General features: G+C 37.9%; 1 protein-coding gene across 1 annotated transcript; it reads left to right on the top strand.

The window, feature by feature from the left end:
• Positions 1-758: 758 nt before the first annotated feature.
• On the top strand, positions 759-17,005 carry CFAP206 (cilia and flagella associated protein 206; the record flags this gene model as incomplete). Its single annotated transcript, XM_082048735.1, has 12 exons — positions 759-875; positions 2,571-2,654; positions 2,971-3,061; positions 3,922-4,110; positions 4,377-4,535; positions 6,596-6,804; positions 7,625-7,744; positions 9,243-9,441; positions 10,105-10,242; positions 12,297-12,490; positions 13,654-13,797; positions 16,775-17,005. Exons 1-12 carry the CDS (start codon positions 768-770, stop codon positions 17,003-17,005), a joined length of 1,866 nt encoding a protein of 621 aa, XP_081904861.1. The 5' UTR covers positions 759-767.
• Positions 17,006-18,118: the final 1,113 nt, after the last annotated feature.

Below are 18,118 nucleotides of genomic sequence, written 5' to 3'. Positions count from 1 at the left end.
TTTGTATAGATGCGTACATGTTTATGTTTATAAATACATACTTATATATCCCAGTATGTATGTTCTACATATTCACATACGTGCTTTGCCTAGTCATAAGCATATATATTGTATATATTTAGGTACATATACCATATTCATGTTTATATGTACACAGGTATGTTTATGTGTATCTACATATAGCCATAGGCATCCACATACATGGTTTGTATACACATACAGATGTTTATGTACACATATACACATAGTCCTATGCCTCCGCATGCCTGTGTTTTGCATATACACAGGCACGTATGTATATGTGTATATATACTATATAAACACGTATTTCTTTACGTGCATACCCACGTTGTATGTAAGCTCGTGTTTTGCATACACAGCTGTGTACCCATACGCACACACCCATACATGCACCCACACCGCCCTCTCCGGCGGGCCCGCCAGCGGCCCAGGCCGGGCCGCGTCCCCATGGCAACGCCCGGCGCGCCTGCGGGCCTCGCTCCCCGTTTGCTGCCGGCCGGGCCGGGCCGGGCCGAGCCGGGGGGGCAGGTGGGAGCGGGACGTTCCGGGGGGCCCGGGGCGGCGGGAGCGCTGCGGGGTCGGGAGGGGGGTGCCCGGGGAAGCGGCGGGGCCGAGGGGCTGCGGGTGGCCCCCGGCCGACGGTACCGGGGCGAGGGGGACCTTCAGGCCCTCGTGGAAAAACGTTGAAAGACGCACCCGAAATCTGAAATAAATGTAATTCCCATTAAGGTGTGTGTTTGTCCAGCATGGCTTGCAACCAGACTGAAAACGTCATCAAGAAAATCGTTCGTGAAATTGGACAAGAATGTGCCACCCAGGGACAAACTGTTTCTGAAACCTTGGTGGCATTCATGGTAAGAGCAAATTAAATGTTTAGAGGTGGAGTTTTTTATTATTTCATCTGGGTGTTTTTCTAAGCTGTTTTTTTTTTTTTATTATTTCATCTGGATGTTTTCCTAATCTTGTTCAAATTCTGCTATGGACTGTAAAATATTAAGATAAATATGTATTGCTAGCATATAGATCACAGGTTTCAAACCTGTGTGCCCGTAGCTTGGCAGTTCAAAACGTATTTTAAGGCTTCCATGAGGTGGGGGCTCAACTTGAGGTGAACAGTTCCCCCAAAGCTGCTGACTGACACTGCTCCAACTGAGTGACGTGGAGCCAGGACAAAACTCACTCCTTGGGTCTTAAAAGTCCACAAACTTCAATGGCAGCTCCAGGGCAGCCTGGCCCAGGCTTTCCAGGATGTTTTGAACTTCCAAATATCTCGGTTTCCAATTGACCGCATTGACAAGGTGTAAAGGGGTATTCAGTGATATTCAGTATAGGGTCCTAAAAACCTGAAAAAGCATTTCATTCCTCTGAAACGCTACCTATCCAAATACAAGGCCCTGAAAAGGCTGCAGGTTCTGAGTGCTGCGAAGTCTTTGAACTCAGAGTTCTCCCTCAGTTTTCTCCTACAACCAGATAAACCATTTATTTCTTTTTAAAGTGAAAAAGAGAAGTGTTCCCAAGTTTTAAAAACATTTCTTTCCACTCTCATGAATGACCAAAAAGGGATGACACATCGGTGAATGTTTATTGCAGCAGCTATATTTATTCTTCAGCATTTACATCTTCCCTCTATGGTGATGGATTCTTTTGTTTGTTTCTCTGTTTAGGCAGGGCCAGGTAGAATAAATGGGCTGAATATTTGAAGGAGTAGGCTTGGATCCCACTTAAACTAAAAATGAAATTAAATCAATCTCAGTGTTGCCCTTCGTAGACAACTATAAATATCCTAATAAACATTATACATTCTGGCATTTTACTCTTAGGAGACACAGAACTGCTGCAGAATATAGTGTGAATGCACCTGCAAAGCTGTGTCTGGAGAAAGATGGAGCTAATTTATTTCTTTATTGATGGTATAAGAACAGAATCTGCTCTTGATAAACGTGTACATGAATGTAAATTGTTCACAGCAGTACTGTTAGTATGACATATTTTTCCTAATGGTGACACCGTGGCTTTAAAAAATACATTGGTCTCAAAAGCAGGATTAATCAATTAAGCATGGAAATTTTAATGAGTAAAAAACTTGTAAAAGTGCTTGGCTAGACATCCAGCATGCACACCAGTCACAAACATGGACATATTTCCCTGTATGCAGAGCACTATGGATTTTTTTAATCCAAATGGTGAACATTAATATTCATGCACATAACACCAACTGAGAAGTTTATAAACAACTATGATGGATTTTTATAAGATTTTACTTAGAAAAATATTTTTTTCCAGGAAATGTTTAAAGGAGATATATTTAAATATTTCTCTGCAAATTTTGCATCACAAATAGATTTTTTTTCACTTATGTCCGTGAACTGACATTGAAATGATCAACGTGTGAAATGATGTAACTTTGTTTCATTATCAAAGATGGAAAAGGAAAAAAAGAACAGTAGAGAAATATTGACTGCATCTGAGATTTTTCAGAAAATAAAAGGTTAGTTGCAAAGAGTATATGTTGAGATGTAAATTAATAGCTTTCTTTTGGCAATCTTTAGGTGAAAGCTGTTGTTTTAGATCCAAGAAATGACTTTAATGTGGATCAAATCCTTATGGAAAAAGATGTGCAAAATCTTACCCAGGTAATTCTGACATGATGTTGAGAGTCAATACTTAGTTAAGACTACAGCAGTATTTGCTACCTGTTCCTGTTACTAAAATGCTGTTTTATTTTTATATGAACACTTCAAAAATGTTAATGCCAGTTTATTCTCATGGTTCTGTAGCTAAAGACTGGACTGCATGTTTCCTCATGTAAATAAATGCCTTATAAATGCCTTATATAGAGAGAATAGTAGTGAGGGGGCTCTACTGATGTTATGAAATGTGTAGCATAGTCACCGTTGGTTCAGATGTTTCCCCAGCAATAAGAACTCACTTCTCTGTCTCTCTTCTTAGCTCTGTGTTACCAGATTGCTTGATACAACAAACCCATCTCTGAGCACAATTAAGATGCAAGTTTACTTTGATATGAACTACACAAACCGAGGTAATTTCAAATATGTTTTCATAGAAGTTGATGCTGAGGTTAGGATTTAGTATCTCTCTCTGTAGAGCTAATAGTGATTCCTGTTAAATGACTGCTGGCAGTGAAGCAAAATAAATCTCCCTGGATAAATATACTACATAGGAGCATGGTGTTTCCATATGGATATAGTAGGGAAAAAATATACATTGGAGAGTAAATTCATTTCATCCAGTCTGAGAGATTTACTGAATATAGTGTATTAGATCGCTTGAGAACAGTTATGCTTTCAGTTTTGCAATGGCTAGCTGCCTTCAGCACAAAAAACTTGCACTGCACCTGTGTATTTGAAAGAGAACCAGTACCCAGAACTGCACTCATGTATCTGAAAGAGAACCTGATGTTTTATCGGTCTCTCTAATTGAGTTTTAACCTATTATAATTTATTGTTAGCATGGATTATATCCAAAAATTACCAACATTAGGAAGCTGCTCCAAAGTCTTCTGGACTCAATAAGTTCAGTAAGTCCAGTAAGATTCTCAGATCCTGGGTAGTGTTCAGATTTGGGTGTGTAACTTCAGGTGTGTATGAAATATGTGTGTGTGTTATGTCCTACTGCAGCCAGAAGAGTCCAGAGAGCCAGACACTTGCTGCTCAGTTTGGGCTGAATAGTTCTTTGGACTCAACTGACTCATGTTAATCATGCTAATTATTTTAAAGTTTAGCTCCGCTGTTGTTAGTTATAAGGATATTGTACCTTGAACCTCTCTGTGCTTCAGAAACCTTAAATTGGTGCTCTGACTGTGGAAATTAATTACACCCTCTGTACAACCCAAATTCCAAAGAATTTAGATGGCACTTTCTAAGTGTTCTTTTTTCCTAGCTGAATTACTCCGTGAGCAGCACCATGTTCTGGAGGGAAGGCTGGCTCATGTGCTCAGAGAAATCACAGATAGTCGTCCTCGTGTGCAAGAAGAAACGGAGGATGTGTATCGAAAGATTGTTAGCTATGTGCTGCTGAGCTCTGGCCTGGGACCCCCAACAGATATTCAGGTTGTCAGGGAGGTAACAGGTCAGTAAACTTTCAGCTGTGAAAATGGGCTTTTCTTACTGAAGAATAAAAATGCTCCTTCTCTTTGCTGATCTTTAAATACAGATGTGGTAAACTCTGATGAAAGCTTACTAACCAAACTGTCACTGCTCAGCCTTGAAGTCTAAATTTGCCATGGGTTTCCCATCTTTTGCAGTTGTTCAGGAGAGGGTATTTTTACTTGTTTAATTATTTTATTTTCTGTTCTCTCATACTGAGCATTTTCTCACCCTTTGTAATGCTTATAGCTGCCCTGCAGAGTGTATTCCCCCTGACAGAGATGAATACTTTCATCTCACTCAGCAAGAAGAACAAAGAGCAACAGCTGAAAAATCTTGCCATGCTAGTCACAGGGATTCGGTTGTACAACAAGGAATGTGGGAAGGGAGGAAGCAGCATTGATGACTGTAAGTAGACAACTTCATTTGGACTGTGTATTCCAAATAAATTCTTCCCAACTTTCTTCACTGGAGCACCTCCAATAGTAGCCCATCTCTCTAGATAAACAGCTTCAACCCTGGTTCTGTAGATCTGAAGGAAAAGTACATATTTGGTATTGATTAAAGGTTTCCATGTAGGCTACTAATTTTTAGCTAAGAGGAACCCTATTGCTTGATGTGGAAGGATTATAAGTATTAACTTGACACACTCATTTACCTCATGGTAATTTGTTTGCTGATCCCTTGCCATTACGTGAATTAAATATGTAACATTTGCCTTTAAAAGCAGTTAATTAAAATCTTGAAAGTACACTGTCAATTCAGTTACAATTTTCTGTTGATTATGTGTGATGAGAAGTGTTAAAGTTGCTGGGGCAATATCTTTATCCTTTTAATTCAGAGTAACCCCTTCAGATTCTTAACATGTTCTCAAAAATCTTTTGTATTTTGAATCTTTCTGCACCTTTAATAAACAAAAAAAGTCAAGACCAAAGTTTCAGGAATAAAGGCTATAGCACATACCTCTTTTGATAAGGAAATTGTGCTTTACTGGAAAGCAAAGCACTTGCTTAGCTAGACAGTATTTTAAATAAAGCATTATAAGTAGGAAAAAAACCCCACACCTACCACATCAGAGAAAGAACTAAGCAACTTTCTAGATTTTGGTGATATTTTTTCTTCTCACATGCCAAGCAAAGCATTGTTGGTTTTCTGTTTTTATAATACACACTTTCCCACGAATGGCACCTTTCTGTGTTGCAGCTGGCTCTCTTCTAGGTTCACTGGGCCTGGGTTACAGCATAAGGGAACATTCAGCTACTGTGGTTATACAAAAGGCATGATATACAACACGTGGTCTTTGTCGCTGTAATATCTGCGGGTTTTGTAACTGCTTGAAACAGATAATATGACTTCTTTGCACTGACCTGTTTACGTATCACTTTTAAACAGATGGAAAAAACACAGCATGAATACTCTTAGAATGCCTTAATGCTTAAGGATGCCTTAGGATGCCTTAATGCTTAGGATGCCTTAATGCTTAAGGCCAGTAGTTAGACTGCTAAAGCTTTAATTTACATGTTAGCAGCGGACTTGCTGAAGTAGGGCTCTGCCTTGGCTTTTTACCCTGTTTCCAAAAAAGTAAATCAGCCAAGTGCTGAGCTTTCTCTACCTGTGGCTAGACCTGTGCAAATTTACTTCCCATTCTAGCTTTGTTAAATCTGGCTTTTCTATGCTCACAGGGTTTTGACTGGACATAACACGAGCCTTATTACTGTACTGCTGGTTGCCAATGCTGCAAGCATTAGAAATTCAACACACACAACACAGAGCCGTATTGCGCACTTAAAGAAAGTGGCTAGGCCTTATCCTATTCCTTGCATAGATGTCTGCTTAATTAACAAAACCTATCAAAATATTCAGTGTGTGGTTGTCTGCTATCCATAATGAAATTGTAAAGAAAAAATATTATTTATAGTATATTCTGCATTAGCAAAAATAGATTTTTATTGACCTGTGCCATTTGGGGGGAATTTGTGGGGTTTTTAAGTTCTCATGCTGAATTTTAATAACTGCATAGGCATGTTTTTTCATGTAGTATCCATCTTCTCTTTTTAGTAATAATCTTTGACTCAGAGCACTGTTAGACCTCAAAGTGCCCAGAGAACGGGAAGCCTGCTGTTGTTATTAGTATTTTACAAATGAGAGAACTGAGAACTGAAAATTGTCCAGATTGCCTAAAGTCTCTCAGGAAACCCATGTCAGCAGTAGCAACTGAACTGCATCTACTGTAAAGCAAGTTTTCTCACAGTCCTTGACTTGACTGTGACATTTTCACACATGTGATTCTGACTGTTTGAAACTACTTGACTAGTCAGATATAGTGGTCGAATCTAGTATGCAAGCATTTGGAAATGCATGAATATAAGGACAAAAGACTGCGTTGCTCAAATACTTCACTTTAACCGTTTGCAAATGATTTTGATAATTATTTTTATATGTATCTCATATTTATTCTATATAAACAGTGCCAGCTGTTCTGAATGAAGCCATTCCGTCAGCTACACAGACTCTCGATGAAAGTCTTAATACTTGCCAAGCACGAGCCCACCAGTACACAGCTCTGTTGGAATCCATGCAGGAAGACCAAGACAGATGTACACAGCTTAGTTCTTTTAAACTGAAAGAAGCTCTGTTCAATGCGAGACAATATGAGGCCTTCCTTTGCATCCTTCTGGTGAGACACCATCATGTTATATCCTGTAGGTTTTTATTGCAGATGGAATGTATTCAAGTTACGTACTTATACAGGACAGAAATATAAGAAAAAATAATTCAGAAATCTCTGAAATCAAATTTTTCTCAATATATGAGAACCTACATCATCTGTCATGATGAACTTTGTACCTAACTTGCTGGCTTTGGTTAAGACAAAATGGATTAATTGTTTGCTGCAGTGTGACTGTGCTTCCATTTAATTTCTGGAGGTTTCCTTTTTTCGTTTAATTTCGTTAACAGAGGACTAAAAGAGTAGGACTTTTTTCTTGTTTGCATACTGATACTCTGCCCCAAAAGGCATGAGAGAAAAAAATATCTCTGTTCAGTCCATAAGTCACCTTGATTTTAGTCTGCAGACATCCTCAACACATATGAAGTCATCAGAAGTTTTTGAAGAATACAATTTAAATTACTGAAATTTGTTTTCTTTATCAAGATCTTTAAATTTGCCTTTTGAGAAAGTGCAGGGTTTTATAAGATTTTCCTGTATAAGATAAAGCTTAGAAAAATATTTCTCTTTTCAATTCTTTTCAGTTCTCTTCACTATAAAGTTGTAGAGATTTTCTATTAAAAAATTACTAGCATATGTTTGAGAGAAGCACCTGGTTTTATGCCTGAACACTTAAGGAAAAATTGATTTTACAGAAAGTTAGGGTGCATTTCGTTCCTTAGAACATTGTCTGAAAATAGTTGAATGAAGAGACTAAGTAAATACGTATTATTAAATACTTGGTTCTTTGATTGTCACACTTCTTACCTGAAGTAAGTTCTCTTTTCAGTCTGATGTAATTACAAGTGCTCAAGAAGTTGAAAAGATGAATGTGCAGTTCACAGCAACAATGGAGCAGTTGAAAAACACAGTGCAGAATAAGGTTTCTGTAAATACCAATGAAGTTTTTGTAAGTATTTTGAATGGGAAACCTATTTCTTCTTAATTATAAAAAATTACCAAAGTTCTTTTCTGGTGTATTTTTGCATAGCTTGTGTTTAGAAAAGCGCTACATTATTTTCTCTCTATTGTAACAGCATGAGTAATTTTTGAAGGGGCAAAAAAACTAAAGGACTTGATCTCAAGGTAAAAGAAAAGCAAGGTACAAAAAGGGAGAGATGGAAATAAATGGCATTTTGCTGTGTCTTGAGTAATTTGTCAGTATTTGTAGATTTACAGTGATATTTTCCTGTTTTGTGCAAAAATTCTCTCCTGTTCCTTGCAGACCTAGTAGGTACATAACGATGACAGATAACAGCACATCAGAGCGTGATTCTTTAAAAGTACCTTCAGATAGCAATTCCTGTAATTACAGTATGACTCCCTGACGTAATTTTTTCTAAAGAAATCAGGTTTCTGTGAGGGGACTTTCAGCCTCTGCTTCTTCCAATAGCTTCTGAACCTGTTGGCCAGTTTCAGATGAATTTAACAGTCTGGAGATTTCAAAACATGTTATTTTCTGCATGATTTGTGGAAAACAAGCACCTAGAGAGGCACAATTGGAGCTTTCCTAAGATCAAATCTGCGATGTGAATGTTACCTGCTGGTATTGTGAAGGAGGGTGCTTGATGACCCTGTGAAACTCTGGGATTATTATGACAGCATGGTGAAAGGGAAATGGGAGAGAAATATGTCAAAAAACAGTTTCATTTAATTTGCTTTTCATGGAAGAGCTCATTATTTTGTGTAATATGTTTGTCGTTTTAAGTTCTTATAGTTAGCTGCTGAACTAGCATGCAGTTCACACATAGGTTATATTTCAGACTTCCAAACAAATAATTAGAAAGCAAAATAAAGTCTAATGTGAAGGAGGGAGGAAGATCATATCCACCTCTCACCTACTCAGGAGTATTTTTTATACTCCCTGTAAAGGCATCATAGTTGCAACTCATGGGGCAGGCACTTTGACAGAGGTATATCTCAGGTGGGATCTGACACTTCAGTCTGTGTGTGCCTGGGGGCTGTGGTACCAGGTTGCTCTGGAACAGGTCAGACAAGATAACAAAACTTGATAGTTTGCACATATAGGTGGGGTTTTACTTCATTTGGCATTTAAACAGGTGCATTTCTTCTCATCTTTCTTATTCCTGTCCACCTTATTTTCAGTTATAAAACCGTGTTGTCAGCGAAGCGCTCAATACCAAGCGTGACCTCAAAGTAACATATTTGGGAAAGGCTTTGGAGTAAAATGTAGAAAAGTACCATTCTGTCCTATAGGTATACATTCTGGACATATGTGATGGGAGCTCCTCTGACAAATCCCAGGAGTTCCCCTGAAATTCCTGTGTGCTGAAGGCCTTGGAGATCAGCCTCACTCTGTTCATAGCAGGGATTCTTCTGCACAGCACTTGGGTTACACTGCAGATATAAAACAAAGTGGATTTCAGATAATTTTCTCTTTTATCTAGCCTCTCTTTATTGCACTTTCCAACCTCTGGACCGGCTTTCAGGATGAGACGCTACTGCTACACTTCCTCACAAATATGACTAACAATCTCCAACAGTTCTCAGAAATCCAATCACAGCTTTTTCCTGAGGACATGCTGTCATCTCTTCTGGAAGGAATGACTGTGAAAAGTGATGAGGAAAGGATAAGAGAAACCAAGGGTATGAAAAGTTATTACTTTTTAAATTTCCTTCATTCTCCAAGATTTTGTGGGTTTGATTTTATTTACAGAAGGTGCTACACATTGATTTTTTTAATTATCAGAATTTACACAGCAAATGAAAATTAGTCTTGCAGTGTGGTGATTTATTTTTCATGTAGTGTACTTTGGGCTTTCATTTTTATACATAAAATATACCTAATAGGCACAAACATACTTTACTTTTTTTTGACCTATCTTGAGTTTGTTTGTCTTTTTATACCTTTCAGAACTTCTGAAATGGAAGGAGAGAATAAAAAGCTAATTTAACAGGGCTTTGATTACCAGAAGTGTTAGTTTGTAAGATGGTATCCCTAGTAATCAAGTTGTACTCTGGGGCATTTGTAATACGTGAGTGGGTGAAAACAAAATAGGAGACTAAGATATTGCCTTCCTGTTGTCATGCCCTGTTTGCAAAGCGAACTAATGCTACTAAAGGCTCCCGCAGGACTGATTTTTCAGTAGGATCTCTCTTAAGGCAGCAATAAAGTTTGGCTTTGGGGATCTTGGCACTGCAGGTCATCCTGTAAAGACCACAGTAATCCCGTCGTCCTGTAACATTATTATATTCTAAACATCTGATGTTTTGTTACTGAAATCCTTCCTTTGTTAAACCTTTTCTTAGGAATCAGAGTGAATGTTTCGGATTTCAGGAACCAAGAATGGCTTTTTCCAGAGACTATTGATAATTTTGACCAGTTGCCAATCCAGTACCACAGTTTCTGTGCACACGCAATTGGTGTGAAAGGCCTCACCCTCCCAGGTAAGCTTTGTATTCCATACTGTATATGCACGTGAGTACTAGTGAAAATGTAAAGACATATTCTGAATGCATCCTCTTATGTCAGAGCTGGAGTTCTGTATTTTCATGTTTGTAATTTTCATCTCAGACAACTTATTTCCTCTGTTAAAGTATTTTCTTTTAAAAATGCACAAATAAACTGCCCTAAATAGAAGGCAGGAGGGCTTAAAGAGAAAACAGGCCTGAGCAAGCAGAGGCAGAAACAAGGTGGGATGGATAAATGTTTCCCCCTGCTATATATGCATCTGTGTAACTTACACTGCAGCTGAATGCAGGTCTGTTTATTGGTTTTCATGTGTTTCAATACAGATGTAGGAAAATGGTCATTCCTTCTATTTTGTGTATCTGTCTGTTGCAACAGACCCATTCATGCCTACATTGTATGTATTTTCAAATAGTGGATATAAAGTACCAAAAATCTTCTCTGAAAAGAATGCAAAAGTCCACCTGATTAAGTCAACTAATCAGGATTTTTTTTTTTTTTTTTGTATATTCTAGGGTCGTTTGTCTTGAAAGCAAGCCTTATTTCAGTCACCCCATCAGTTCATGTTTTCTGTCTCCTTGTCCTTAATAGAACTTCTACATACAGAATTTTTTAAACCTAAAAAGATTGGGAGAAAAATACTGCGATTTCTTGGCAGTATTAAAAAATAGATATTTTTATGGCAATGTAAATTATTTACTCTTATGTAGTATTGCATATGAGAACAGCTGTCCCAGGTTGGACTGAAGGTCTCCTTAGCCCTGTATCAAATTTCTGGATGTGGTCAGTCCTGAACACTTGAAGATTATGAGAAATCAAGTAGGGATGATCCTTCCTTAATTATATCCTTCCCTGTTCTAGCAGCCAGTGGTTATGGAATTTCCTCAGATAAATGCTGTGCCCATCCCTTTCTGTTGAATAACCCTTGATAGAGCTTTTTCATTTATCTAATTGCTTTTTGAATCCATTTAGAGTTTGCCATGGGATATTCTGATTGTCAAAGAGTCCCACAGTTATAATTTTATACACTATGAAAAGGTACCTCTTTCTGAGACGGTCTTAAGCTCTGGGTTGATAATTTCATCAAAGACCTGGTAGTCTTTCTATTAGGAAAATTAGCAAACAGTAATTTTATATTGCATGCAACTCATGGTTTTATAACCCCGTATCATATTATCTCTCTTCAGTTCCTTCTTTTTAATGCTGAAGAGGCCTCTTTTCTTTAACTCATCCTTGTGTGGAAGGTATTCCAAGCCCCTGATCACTGCCAGATCCTTTCATTTTACTTTTTCTTACTCTGTTGTGTTGGAACAAAATGTAGTCTGACAAATGTAGCATATAGGCTGTTACAATGTTGGTTCTTTTCTCCCCCTCTGTTTGCATCCTAATAATTTCTGACAATTCTTTTTGCTTTTTTGATTGCCACTGAGTAGTGTCATTTAGTATTTTCAAGCCACTATCTATGGTGATTGTAGGCCTTTCTTGGGCAATGCCAGCTAAAGCAGAGCCTGCCACTGTCCTTGAGCTCTGTTTGTGTTTTCCTGTATAAGTTGTTTGGCCTTTATTGACATTTTCTCTGTTAATTTGTTGTCAAGCTTGTCAGCTGCTTCCTCTGCTTCTTCAGTTAATTTCAATGTTATGCCCTTTGGTATAAATGGACCACTCATCTGCAATCAAATATTTGTTGGAGATTATAGAGGAAACATTTCTGGGTTATGAGCAATGTTTTGTTATGCCTTTTGCTATAGGTGTTTTATCTGTTGTTTTTCCAACAGACATGCACTAAGGCATGGTGGATGTGAACTGATCAAAAGCAGTTGTACTGGCTCAAAGAAACAGACATTTCTATATTTAAATACTTACTTTCAGGGATTTATTCTGATTTCATAGAAAAAAAAAAAAAGGAAGGGAAACTTACTTGAAGGGAATGCAGATTCTAGATTACAGATGCCTGCTGTATTGGATATCATGCTATTCACTATTTTATTTTGTGGGGTTTGGCTTGTTTTGGTTTTGTTTTTTTTTTTTTTAGGAAATCCTGCAATTGGAATTTTGAAGCACAGGGAGAGATGTTATGTTTTCAGTTCCAAAGAAGCTGCATACCTCTTTGCTCAAGATCCAGATAAGTTCATTCAACTGAATGTAGAAAAAGCTAAAGAATATGCAGAGCTAATTCAACTGCTTGAGCTTCGCCATCAGTTTGAAGACCTTGTTTCCTATGCCCAGGTACACACCGCCCATGCCTCTTGCTGAACAGCAGTTGGGTCACTGCTTGGCCTGTCCTTTCTATAACATAAAGAGAACAGATGATACCCATCCTTAGGAAAGAAGTATAATTGTCTGTCTGCCAAACAGTATGTCTGAACGTCCATCTTTTCTAGGCCTTCAGGGTGTTGATAAGAAACATTTTCCTTTAATGTTGTTTTCACCTTATCTCTTCATAGGAGAATATGTAGAGCCAAAGGATTGTGCCAGCAATAAAAGCTGTTAGTCCTTAGCCTAGGAAGATCCTGTGTCTGATGTTTCTTTTCCTCATTTTTGCTAAAGTAGTTTAAAGGGACAGTAAATAGATGCAACAGAAGATAAGCCAGATACCGTATTAACTGGAGCTTTAGTTCAGCAGTTCATCAGTGTGTGCTGGATGAGGGTGTGGTGGTATCTGGGGACAAGAATTACGGAATATATTACAAAATGAAAGGGAACTTAGTGAATGCAACAGTGCTACCATGTGAAATCCAAAGACTTGATTTGGATTCATAGATATTCTGTGTGCTACACTGTGAACTCTAGGTCCCTAGCAAGCAAAGTATGTGGTCTTGAACTGGCCCGTGGTGAGCCAAGATATGGTTTATATCCCAGCTCTGGCAGGGATGTAAGAACTTCTCCTAATTATGATTTTTAATCCATTCATAAATATACACTGAGGTCCTGGCATCATAAAATACTGGTGTGGTGGTGGTGGGATCCCCTTTTATGAAAATCCAGTGGTTAAAGCTCACACCTGGGATGTGTGAGTCTGAAATTCAGCTGTGGCCTCTGCCTGAAGGGCTTTCTGTCAGAAATTAAATCCATTCAATACTTAATGGTTTCTTCTTTTTGTAGCATGGGGAACAAAAATATTTTTAATGTAAAAATCATTATACACTTGTGGTTTGCAGGTTATTTACTTTTAAAAAGTAGCAAATCCATATGTTTTTTTTCTTAGATGTCTGTATTCTTACCATTAAAGCCTTGCTTTTTTTTTTTGTTTGTTTGTTTTTTTGTTTTTGTTTTTGTTCCTTTTTGTTTGTTTTGTTTGGTGGGTTTTTTTGTTTGTTTGTCTTCGTTGTTGTTGTTGTTGATGATGATGATGATGTTTTCGTGTGTTTTTGTTTGTTTTTTCCATCCAGGCCGGAAATGCAGTCAGATTTTCGATTAAAACAACCATAAAATGTGACAGTAGTACTCAAACTGATACTCATATCTTGCCTCCAACTATTGTGACGTCCTATGAATGGAATGAATGGGAGCTGAGAAGAAAAGCTATAAAATTGGTTTGTATTGTTATTACCAGATTTTCATTGTTGGATAACAAAGTACAGAATAAATTATTGTTAACTTTAATTTCTTGCAATATAAATATAACCTTATTTAAATATACACACTTCCTTTACAACTGGCTCAATATTTTTTTTTTCATTTATTTTCTCCCCATATTTCTAGACTTTCTCATTCTCCCACTTTTTCCGTATTTTTCCCAATTTTTTGAGCAGTGCTTCCACTGCCATGTCCATTCCAGATTTTTCATTTGCCACCTTTAAGTAATAAGAGTTTGTTGATTAGCATTGAATTTTTAAGTTGTTCCTCTACACTCAAATAAATTTGACAGTTTGAAGATATTGCTGTATACTTTCTTTGTAAAAAAAAAGAAAAGTTGCAGAAAGGTTTGGTTCAGGCAAAACTTTATTGCAATTAATATTTATCACCATCAAGTAAGAAGAAGAAAAATGTAGTAAGTGGCAGACAGAATGGTTAGGAATGCCTTTGGATGTGTCTGACCCTGCAGCAGCTTTCTTTGACCTAACTTATCCATCCTTGAATGGTATCAAAGCATGAAGCCTTTTTTTTTGATATAATGAAATATTTTTCATTTTATGCTGATTCTTCATGTTTGCTAAAACCAATTCTGCTTTAAAAAAAAAAATCCCTCTTTCATTTAGGACCAATCTGGAGTGATAAGAAACAAAGCAAGTAGGTTTTGTGTTATATATACATAAACCAGATGAAATGTTTGTTATACTATCATGATGATTTTCTGTTGGATTGGAAATCACAGTCTGTCCACAGCAGGTTAGACACACACCTAAAAGCTTTCAAAGTAGCAGTATATCTTTAAAAAGCTTCTTTCTGTGGTTTGCCAGGACATGCAGTTGTTGAGATATAGCACCTGATCTCCACAACTGAGTCAAAGTGAACTTGTGAGTACAGGGAATATTGCAGTTACCAGTAACAACTGGACACAGAATACTGCAGGGTTGATTAATTTTTTTTCTGTGAACACATGCACTATGGAGGCCTGTGGTTTCCTTTCTGTTGTTCTTTTTGCCATGAAATCTCCAAGGAAAAAGGAAACCAAAATTTTGGTCTGAGAAGTCTTGCCAGTGTTAACTGGCTTCTAAAGGATTCTAAGGAATAGTTCTTACTGAGGAACATAAAGAAGCCAGTTAGGTTTACAAGAGGCCTAGGAAAAAGCCTCCTTTACTTCTGTAATTAACAAATGCACATAAATAAATGTAAGATGTGGTCAGTGGTTTATCTTTAGCATAAGCAAAAGTGGATGTTTCCCAATAGCTGAGCCTGAGGACCATTCAGAAACAAATTTGTAGCTCATTAGTTTGAAATATTTAAAGAAAGTACTTTAAAGTACTCAACTGTCCATATGGGAGGCTGGTGATGCTGCATTGAAACAAAAAATCCCAGATGCATGCAGAAGTGTTTCATCTCCTGTGACTATGCTGAATTTGTAATATGGTGGTGATACAACATTTACAATCAAAGTGCTCAAATGACAGAAAAAGCTTACCAGTGCATCTGTGTATTTGATACTTTTAGGGGAGCATCAGACATATTTGAGGGTTTTGTTAGAAGATGAGAGCAGATGCCTTGGGTTTTTTTTTTTCTGTTGTTCATACTTGGCTAGAAAACTTGTAGTGATGTGAAGTGTTAAAATATGACTTCGTTAGAACACCTATTTGATGTCGGAAGTGAAATTTTCATCTCACATTTGTTTCTCTGTGCAAGCATAGCTCCTTGCAACAGGTACATTCAGTTTTTAAGAGGGATAAACTTAACAGAGAAACAGTATCTCATGCCTGCTCTTGTTTTAATTGTCATTAAAACCCTCAGATTAAAACGAAACAAAACCAAAAAATACACCACACAATACCCCCAACACCTAAAATATTTGTCTTTCTTTCCATGGTGTCTCTTCTGTAAATTCCTTATTGTTCTTTTCTGTATTTTCCTTGATGACACTGTGCGTAAGATTCAGTTGTAGATTAAGATATCAAAGTGTGTCTCCATATAGGTGCTTCAATGTCCATTCCAGTTGATGGAGACCAAACTAGTGGCATCTGGGGAATGTTTTGACTCACACTGCTGCAAACACCGAATTTGGCCAACTTAATCATCCTCCAACTCCCATTGACTCCAGTCTCTGTTGACTGGACTGGACTCCAGGGACTTTCTCACTTACATATGGGGGGTGGATCCCACCACATGAGGCTGGATTTTATATATTTCAATGACCACAACATGTCAGATGGTTTACAGTGGTTTACGTTGTTGCTGACATAGAAGGCTCACTGGAATAAGGAACATTTTGTTGTTTCAAGTGTTCTGACTTTGTAATATTACCACTCCGTGAGGAGTGGCTTTGTTGTTGTATCTACAGCAGTTTCTGTGATTGAGGAGAGCTTTAATCATAAACTACCTTTTGCCCCTTGCCAAGGGGTTAGCAAGCAATGTCTTGAAGAGGGGCATTTTTTCCCCTTTATCTGGTACTTCGTGACACCAGCACCTAAACCTCATCACATTTGGTTTGAAACCAGACAAAGGCTTAATCCTGTAGTTTGGTTATCCACAATATGTGGGATCCTCAAGCTTGTTTTAGGTTTCAGATGCCCAAAGAGATTTATCTGCCCACCATGCCACTCAGTGTGCTTCAGACTGACTAAAATTAATTTGAAGCGTCGGAAGAGCTTAACATGAAAACACCATTTTATTCTAATGAAAAAAAGGCTCCAGCATTTAACAAAATTTGAAGCAGAGTGACCAAAGCAAAACATAAAAGCAGATAAAAAGCTGATTTCAAACTGTGTTGGCTACATACAGGGCTGTTAGTTCAGGAGTGAACACACCACAGTTGTAACAGTGACGTGGGCAGCAGGGTGATGCGGGCCACATTCCAGGTCTGTGAAGCACATTGGTCTAAAATAATTTCGCTTAATCTGATTCTTTTTGTGTCTTTAGGCCAACTTGCGCCGCAGATTAACTCATGCCATGCAGACTGAACTCAGCCATATGAGAAGAGAGAACTCCACCCAAGTGTACTTGCCAAAAGACGTTGGCACCCAGACTAAGCGTGACAGTTCTAGCAACGTACCCAGACCACAGATCTTCTTGGAAGGTCTCCGAGGAGGATCATCTCCTACTACTCATATGGTCAAAGTAGACTTAACAAGAGCAGTAGATGAAACCTAAGTGAAAATGAGAAACCTAAAGATATATATTGAATGTATATATAAAATCCCTGAATATATCTGGATTAAGATACAAAAGATTTTACTGTGTCTGTTGACTCTAGGAACAGTTGATTTATTTCATTTATCTTATATGTTGGGGCTGCTGACTGGCATTAAATGATAGAAATGGTAAGCCTGAAGCACATAGATTTTAAATAGCAATTTAGATTCAAGATGTTCCCAAAGACTTTGATTTAAACTAACATTTAAATGTGTAGTGTGCATCCTGGGATTTTCTTGACATTTTAATACAATGATTGCTTGTTGAACCACCATCCTTAAGAGTCATGTCTTAAGAGAAATAGCTTTTATGAGATATGGGCCGATGCTGCGGCTCCGGCGGAGGCGTAATTTCCATTGGTGTGAAATAAAACTGATCCCAACAGAGTCACCTGAATCTCACAGCTCGACCCTTAAAACAGAATCATCAAGAAGGTAAAGCCAGCAAAATTACATCAGTTGGGGTCCTTGGGCCTGCCCATTAGTGCTGTCATTGAGCTTTAAGATGAAACATCTTCTCAAATGGGAATAGGGAGTGCTTTAGAACAGAGAGACTTCACAACAAGAAGAAGCTCCACCAGTTATTATCTGCAAAATGTCCAGGTGTGAAACTGTGATTGCACAGGACGTAGTAAGGTTTCTACGTCTCTTTTTCGGTCAGGTGCAGAGTGGTGCATCATGGTTTCCTGGGTCATCGTTATACAAACTTGTGATAATAAAGCTTGAAGATTCAAGCTGCTGGGTGATTTTTTTCTGTGGGATTGTACAGAGTTGTATTCACTTTTCATCTGGCTGTCTCCAAGGCTTCACTTTTTAAAGTTCTACAACTGGGACAAATCCACTCAATAAAAGGACCGGGACAGGAGAGCAAAAAAAAGTTAGATAGTTTCCACTAAATGATATCCTCTTTTGTAAAAACTGATCAATAACAGCTGGGTGTGCTGCTCTTCCATGTTTTTTCAATCATGAGCTGGCACCAGTTTTTAGATTTATTAAAAAAAACCCCATGAATGCTATTACCAGGTGCAGTTTGGTTTTTCTTCTCCTGAGAAAACACCCTATTGCTGCTTCA

The sequence above is a fragment of the Streptopelia decaocto genome (genome assembly GCF_964273445.1).
Source record: "Streptopelia decaocto genome assembly, chromosome: 3".
Taxonomy (NCBI): domain Eukaryota; kingdom Metazoa; phylum Chordata; class Aves; order Columbiformes; family Columbidae; genus Streptopelia; species Streptopelia decaocto.
The sequence above is the reverse complement of the archived record's forward strand: the minus strand, read 5'-3'. Positions and strand labels throughout refer to the sequence as shown.